Below are 8,769 nucleotides of genomic sequence, written 5' to 3'. Positions count from 1 at the left end.
AATAAAGAATGCTTTTTATAACTAGTTTTCCATTTAAAAAAAAAAACTCAAAAAGTAAAAATAAAAAGGAGAAATTGATTTAGTTACAATTCGATCGGTTGCTTTTGTACGTTAGTCCAAGTTGCAGTGTCCTTTAATCTCTTAATTCCAACGTTGGCTCCAAAAATCAAATCTTAATTTGGTATTCTAATACTTCCTCGTGTTAATTTTTTAATAAGTAAATCATGGTTTTATCATAATAACCCAAAATATGGTAGGTGGGGGTTAGGAATCCTATATTCGCTCCGAAGCATTAATCAGACATGGAAAATTATACTTCTATATTTTTGTTCCTTCAAAGTTACCGTTTAGATATTTTAATTTTTTCTTAATGATTAAGGAATTGAATATTAATGAAATTGTAAATTTTTTTTTCTCAATGATTAAGGATGCTTAAAAAAGATTTGAAAAAATATATAAAAAAAAATACAATTTGCACTAGTGATAACTTTGTGGAAGCAAATACATGAGGTTGAGTAGCAGTACCCTTTAGATAAAGGGTAAATTTGTGATTCGCATGAAAAAAAAAAAAATTAATATGGCCCCCAATTTTTTCCAAAAAGAGTCCACATAAACTGTATATAACATTACCGAGATATGAATAATGTAAAAAATATGGTGAGGGAAGATTGGAACTGACTTGAGTGGTTCAAGTCTCGATCATGTTCTCTTAACCCAATAGATTGTTACATGGTACAAGAGCGAAAGTAGTTTTTGTTGGGAGTCTTTGAAGATATATGGATCAAGTGCCAAGTTCTATTCCGCAATGTGGGATCACGAAACTTATTCACTTCTCTAAGAAGATATATGCAGCTCTTTGCCCTAATGGCTAAATTGAACAAAAAACTAGGGTTGGTGGTTTTGTCAAGTAGAAATCTCCAAATGGTCTCAACGGAGATGGTGGTAAATGGGTGGCAATGGTTTAATCATTTAACTTATCTTCACATATAAGGAAAGTACATTGATGCTGCGTTTGGATGTTAAACTGAGTTGAGTTAAATTGATAAAATATTATTAGAATATTATTTTTTAATATTATTATTATTTTGAGATTTGAAAAAATTGAATTATTTATTATATTTTATATTAAAATTTAAAAAAATTATAATGATGAGTTAAAATGAATTGAAATAGATTTAATTTATAAACAAAGCCGAACTTTTCGTAAGAAAATGGTTAAGATAGGCGGGAATGGTGGGTCAACTTAATCACAGTCTTGCGGGTATTCAAGAAGCACATAGAATTGTATCGAGGCATGGGCTCCAGCGTATTGACCGCGAGGGGGCGTAAATTGTTAGATCTTGAATATCTTAGATACAAGAATCTATAAAGCAACTTCTTTCTCTTTATTGATCAATAGTCAAAGAAACTAGTAATGTGTCACGTATCAACTATTTTTGTCTTAAAGAGAGAAAAAAACCTCTACGTGATTAAGTTTCAAATTGTGTCATCTCATTTTAATATCAACTACTTTTGTCTTAAGAGAGAAAAAAACTCTACGTGATTAAGTTTCAAACTCTGTCATCTCATTTCAATATCAACTGCTTTTGTCTTAAGAGAGAGAAAAACTCTACGTGATTAAGTTTCAAACTCTGTCATCTCATTTCAATATCAACTGCTTTTGTCTTAAGAGAGAAAAAAACTCTACGTGATTAAGTTTCAAACTCTGCCATCTCATTTCAATATCAAATGCTTTTGTCTTAGGAGAGAAAAAAACTCTACGTGATTAAGTTTTAAACTCTGTAATCTCATTTTAATATCAACTATTTTTGTCTTAAGAGAGAAAAAAACTCTACGTGATTAAGTTTCAGACTTTATCATCTCATTTCAACTCAACTTACTGTTTAAACTTTATCAACTTAACTCAAATCAACTCATTCGATTTCTCCACTTACATCGGAACGTTATATGCATGGGAATAATGTGGGTATAGACACCCAACGAAAGCCATGGGATGCCAAGAAATTATAACTCCTAGAAGTTAAGAATATTTGACAAATAGTTTTAAGACTCTTTGTATTCATTTTTAGTGATGATTAAAGAGTTTTAATACGAGTTTCTCTTGATGATAATTTTCAGATTTTCTCGGCTTTTATGGTGATGGAATAAGACCTAATTAAGTTCTTGGAATGGTTGGTGCTTATTAAAATGAGTGTGCAGAGAGCATGTAAGAAGAGTCCATTGGGCTGAGAGATGGCGCCGAAATTGTCAGCTTCTTTTGCTTCTCCGCTTTGTGTTCTTGGGGCTGACCAAACCATCGTCTTGTCTTCATCACTCTACAGTAATCCCATCCTTTCTCTTCACCACGCCCTCATTTCTTTTAAAGAAATAATTCTTTATTATTATAATTGGTTGCACTTTTTATATCTCTTTCTTCAATTAACTTAAAAAAATTTATTTTACTCAGGAATGATCAATGATATATATTGTGCAATTTTTGCACAATTTTAAAAAAACATTATTAATTTTGAAATCAAACTCATTAAATCAGAAAATTAAAGAAATAATAAGATCTTCCTAAAAAATTGTCATAACTAATTTTATTTATACATTTATGTTTGTTTAACACATTAAGATTAAGAAATTTGAAATGTTTAATTGAAAGAGTCTGCTATCATGATTGATTCATGTATATGACTCGAAAATTAGGAGCTTAGAATCGAGAGATTCAATAAATTTGGTGATTTAGATTCAGAAATGAATTGAGATGATTTGTAAATAGTATAATAAATATTATATTATTATTTTTTAATATTATTATTATTTTAAGATTTAAAAAAATTAAATTTTTTATTATATTTTATGTGAAAATTTGATAAAGTTGTAACTTGTAATGATGAGAATAGATGAGTTAAGATGAGTTAAAGTGAGTTTTGAATCCAAACCACTCCTATAGATGTTGAACTGAGTTGAGTTGAGTTGAGATGAAAATTGAAAGTTAAATAAAATATTATTAGAATATTATTTTTTAGTATTATTATTATTTAAAAATTTAAAAAAATTGAATTGTTTATTATATTTTGTATTGAAATTTGATAAAATTGTAATGATTAGATAAGATAAGTTGAGATGGATTTGGAATCCAAACTGGCCAGTTAAATGGATCAGATTATAATCAATTCATACATAACTTCACTCGACTATAATCCGAATATGACCCAATACAGTAGAAACTTAATACCTCAACACCATCGATAAATCCTGAATTTAAGAACCAAAAATAGGTGATTGAGAAAATAGACGATTAGCATTATTACGAACTGTGAGTGAGTGCTAGTGGGAATTAAGGACAGTGAGGTGGCCAAATGATCGGACCGCGGGGGGGGGGTCGTTGGGGGGTTGGGGGGGATTGTCAGGCCGGCGGCCAACCTTTTGAGAAAAATGTTTTGACCCAAACAACTTTCATTTTAGATAGTTTTCCTCTGGCAAATATATGGTTTTATGTCAAGTGGTTGGCTGCCATTAATGTTTTAGAACCAAACAACTTTTTCCATTAAAGTGATTTTCCTAGGCATTTTATCAAGTGGGTGGCTGCCATTTCCTCCGCCATAAGTACACCAAGAAAGTGGTCCGCTTCTTTGCATGTGAAGAATGTGGTCGGTGAGAGGGGCAGGGCCCGCTCTGTCCACTGGCCACTTTATACGTGCTGAAAATGCTTATGTTTGACGCAATATGGGCCTGGATGCTGATCACGATAACGCATTACTAGGCCTAACTCGAGTCAGTGACACATTTTCGTCGATGCCAATGATATTCCAATTATCATCTCTGTTGGGTCAAAAAAGAAGGAACTGGGATAAAGCAATTAGCTCAGAAAAGACATGGGGATGTGCATCCATCCTTGTCGTTTACCACCCAGAAAACAAAATGAAATGAAGAATGACTCAAATGTAAATCATAGTTTCCACTTTTTATTTCCTTTGGTTTCTGTAGCTGATGGTTTCTTCAACCAGAACACCAAAGTTCCCTTCCTCGTGATGCAACAAGTTCACACTGAACAGCTTAACTACAAAAAAGAATCCACATAAGCAATTGCATTGAAACATATAAACTACAGAATCCACATGTAGTTAGAAAATGATTGACTAGGATCAAAAAAAGGTCTGGTCAATGTAAATTGCATTTTCAATCTGCACATACTAATTGAAAAATTGCTGAACCTCTACACTATATGGAAGTTGCAGGTCATCGTCTACAGTTTGAAGCTCCTTTGGTCATCATTGCAACCAAATGAGATCTTATTCACCGAGTATGAAGCTGCTCAACCAATGTTAAACAAGGTTGATCTTGTACATTGCTTTCAAGGGAAAGGGGAGACAGAATTGCCCGTTTAGACTGGCCAATTTTCAAATTCTGCTTTCATAAGCAACAGCTTCTTCAACCATATTGTTGTAAAATGAACTCAATTTAGTTATAGCAATTGCCTCTCCAAAGAGCGTTGCCCGCGTAGATTTCAATATATGAACTTCCACATAGTCACCAACTACAGGGTTTCGTTTCCCGTTAGTATTATCATCACAATATGGTACTGGAAGATTAATAAATGAAACTCTATGACCTCTATCACTCTTTCCAATAAGTTCCGTATCAGGAGCTCTCTTATTCGGTCCTTCAACCAGCACTAGTTGTACAGTCCCAATCTGAGAGTCATAACATTGACCTGTACTCTCTCGGAAAGCATCAATAAGTTCAGTCAGTCGCCTCTGCTTGACTTCCTCAGGAACATCATCAATGTAGTTTCTATGGGCATGGGTTTTCTCCCTCATACTATACGCAAACATGTATGCCATATCATAACCAACAATCTTAATAAGGCTTAGTGTGTCTGCATGTTCCTCCTCTGTTTCACCACAGAACCCTGCAGAAAAGGAGTAATTTAAGAGGGTATTAAGCAAGCGTCTAAGCTTTCACAGAGCGAAAGATAGCGATGAATTGTGAATTGTAATTTCAGGCTGAGGCATGCGAACAGACCATCTATTACCAAAATAACTTTTTACAAGGTTATCTATATCATGCTATTTCTCATGCACAGAAAACAGCAAAATCACAAAATAGTAGTAGTAGTGAGTTAAAAATTAGGATGACGAGATAATTTCTCTCATAACTCATAAAGCATCACAACAATACAAACCAGGCATGGTTTAAAAAATAAAAGCAACGTCATTATAAAATAATTATAAATACTTAATAATAATGTATCGATTTTCTATTTACAGGATAAAATAATGTGACTGGGATGAGATTGCCTCATGTCACCCTGAGAGATCAAATAATACATCAATAATGAAAGAGTGCAAAAAGCGCAATGATGGCATGGTATTTGAAATGTAAAATAAGAATTAACATGGTATTTGCAAGCATGTAGGCTGATGATCAATAAATTGGTGTCATTAGCTTGAAGAGTATCAAAATTGTCACATGGTTGGTCATCTGATCTCTAACATTCTTTTGCAGTAAGAAAAAGACATCCACATCGAGAAGCTTCACTTCCAAGATGGCTGAGATCACTTAATCTTTTATATTTTTATCCTAAAGAATTTTATTGGACACAATAGAAGGGAGGTCTAAAAGTATTCTACAAGTAAAATTCTAAAACATCATTCACATTTACAAAAGGTCAAATCAAACAGTATACTAGCTGATGTTCTTTGAACACTAGACTGCAACAAAACAAGTTTCATAAGTAAGGAAAATACAAGAATCTGATAAGACTTACCACATATGAAATCACTGGTTATTCCCACATCTGGAATAATTCTCCGTATCTTTTGCACAAGATCTAAGTATGCCTCTCGGGTATATCCCCGACGCATCCTTTCAAGTACTTTGCTATTCCCAGTTTGTGCAGGTAAATGGATACATTTGCAAATATTATGTCTGTCTCGCATTAGATAGAGTAACTCATCAGGGAAATCTTTAGGATGTGGGGATGTGTATCTGAACCGCATCTCAGGGAATTCTGAGGATAGTCGATTCAATAGATCAGAAAAACGTAAACCCATTTTTTTGACCATGCACATACTGGAAAAGCCTTCACTATGTCTCCAATTAGTCCCGGGTTCAACTTCTTTTTCGTCCACACATGCATCATTATAGCTGTTTACATTCTGGCCAAGAAGCGTTACCTCTTTCACACCTTCTTTCCAAAGCTCCCCCACCTCCTTCACTATAGACTCTACAGGACGTGACCGCTCCCTGCCTCTTGTAAAAGGAACAATGCAAAAGGAGCACATATTATTGCAACCTCTCATCACAGAAACAAAAGCAGTAACTGAATTTTTCGAGATTCGAACTGGATTAATATCAGCATAGGTCTCTTCAAGTGAAAGAAGAGTGTTTATCCCCTTTTGACCATAGTCTACCTCTTCCAACAAGCGTGGTAAGTCTCTGTAAGCATCAGGTCCACAGACCACATCGACCATTTTGTCTGCATCAAGTATCTTATCCTTTAACCTCTCGGCCATGCATCCCAAGACCACAACTTTTGGAGGGTGCAGGGAATTCGACCTTCCGATTTTGACATTGCTCTTCCATTCTCTCTTGAGAAACCAAAAGTAATTGAGCCTCTGCCACACCCTTTGTTCTGCATTGTCCCTGATAGCACAAGTGTTGATAAAAATTATCTCTGCACTCTCAGGATCATCCACCACTTCACTATATCCAGCATTCTTCATGATAGATAGGACAATCTCCATATCATTGATATTCATTTGACATCCATAAGTCTCATGATAGATACGTCCACTCAAAGTGACTTTAGAAGCTGGTAATTGGCTAGACACATAAATCAAGACGAAAACATAGGGGTATGAGATACAAGTCGCATAATTTGCAATTGGGAGAGAATTTATTTATTTATTTTGATAAGTACATGAAAATTCATTTTACAATAGAAAAAAATCTAGTTGCTCCATTGTTCTCTCAAAGAGGGAAAGAGCTGAGGGAGAGATTCTGAAAAAACGCAGCAACACAATCAAATTAGGGAGAGAAAAATGGAAGCTTTGCACGCTAAATTTGCTAAGAAGTCCAAATTGGTGATGCATCAAAGTTGAGTTGGACAAAGCTCGAAAAATTGATATCGAACTCAGAATCGGGCAAGGACTGATTCAATGAATCGGACGATTCAATTTGTTGCATTGGGTGATTCATGACAAGTTTAAATCAGGTATTTAAATGTTAATAAAAATATTTAAAAAATCATATAATGCATTTTGTGCATTCAAAACTATGTATAAAAGAGTTTAAAATTTGAATTCATTGACTAGCTTTAATGAAAATATCATAATCTAAATAGTTTCAATAAGCCTGCAATTCATGGATTCGACCTCAAGTATCCTATTTTTTTACCTCAAATATTATTGTATACGACGAATATAAGTACTCTTAATTTATAACGCCATGGCAATGGTAGTATTTTGCGGACAGTCAAATTTAATAAAAAATACCCATCCCAATCCTAGTTTTTTCTATGTAACTAAATAAAGTAAAGAACTCTATGTTTTATCTTTTAAGCTTTCTACTCTTCTTACTGAACACTAGAATAAAAATGTAAACTCTGCGTTGTATTTTCACACGAGAATTAAAAAGAAAATTTATTTCTCAAGCACAATCTAAAAAAGAAACACAATTTTGAATCGGCTAAAGTAGGTTGTGAAATCTGCTAGAATTGGTCTGAATCAACCAATTGAACCGGTACTATGAGTGATTCAAAGAGTGCACTAAAAGCACGTCTGTTTTTTTAATTGGCTGAGTTTGCCTATATCGAACCGTTTTTTGAGTTGCGTCAAACCACTCTAAAGCTGTGCCCAATAAGCCAGGGACACAGCAAAGGTGGAAGCAGTGGCTTTCTAGGCCATATTATGCGCCCCAGCCATTGCGTTGCTCTCTTAGTTATTAAATTATTCATTCTGGTATTAATTAAGATAGACTTTGCAACTTAGGGTTGGGATTTTATTTGTTAATGATTTGAGAGCAAGACAGCAGCCACTAAAGAAATGTTTGGCAAAACATAATTCATGTGACTATGTAACAATACAATCAATTCCCATTGTAAAGCACTAGAAATCTAGAATCAATAGCTTTAACAACGCTCAATAATTGAAGAATATGTCAAACACTTGATTACAATACGCGAAGTGGGAAAACTTACTCGGGCTGGGCTTCGGAGGAGGCAATAAGAGCAGCTTGAGCGATGAAGTGTTGGAGGAATGGGCCTTCAGGAAGACAGATATTTTTTTGGGAGAAGCTTCTGGAAGAGGGGCCGAAAGGAAATGTCGTTTTGAGTGGCAGTGGCGCGCGGTGGTAGAAGCAGCTCCCGACGGAAGCCTGGGTCTTCAGTGGGGAGAGAAAACCGAGGCTTAATCGGCATCTACTGTGGAGCTTCTTGAGGCGGAGCCCGCAGTGAGGTTGGCCGAGAACAGAGGATAACGAGGTGAGCGTCGACGCCATTGAAGAGACACTCCCTGTGTTCCTACGCAAGGCAGGAGGAGAAACTTGGCATTGGATAGGGAATCAGCCAGATAGTGGGCCAGGCCTGCCTGGTATTTGTATTGGAGCCCCGAACAAGGATTAGGCCCGAGGCCGTCTTAATTAGCCCGAAATGCAGAGACATACCTTTCTACATTTAAAATTTGTGCTGAGAAAAACAAATTGACATATTTATAATTGAGAAGATAAATTTTATTCATCATTCTCTTAATTATTATCTTCTTACAAAAAAAATAATAATTA

The 8,769-nt window shown here is 34.9% G+C and overlaps 1 protein-coding gene across 1 annotated transcript; it reads right to left on the bottom strand.

The window, feature by feature from the left end:
- Positions 1-4,106: 4,106 nt before the first annotated feature.
- LOC121260711 (CDK5RAP1-like protein) lies at positions 4,107-8,541 on the bottom strand. Its single transcript, XM_041162697.1, has 3 exons — positions 8,189-8,541; positions 5,756-6,813; positions 4,107-4,897 (listed from the first exon to the last, which is right to left on the bottom strand). The coding sequence occupies exons 1-3, from the start codon at positions 8,485-8,487 to the stop codon at positions 4,386-4,388; spliced, it is 1,869 nt and encodes a 622-aa protein (XP_041018631.1). The 5' UTR covers positions 8,488-8,541; the 3' UTR covers positions 4,107-4,385.
- Positions 8,542-8,769: the final 228 nt, after the last annotated feature.

Source organism: Juglans microcarpa x Juglans regia, chromosome 4D (assembly GCF_004785595.1).
Source record: "Juglans microcarpa x Juglans regia isolate MS1-56 chromosome 4D, Jm3101_v1.0, whole genome shotgun sequence".
NCBI lineage: Eukaryota > Viridiplantae > Streptophyta > Magnoliopsida > Fagales > Juglandaceae > Juglans > Juglans microcarpa x Juglans regia.
This window is presented reverse-complemented; position numbering and strand designations above follow the sequence as displayed.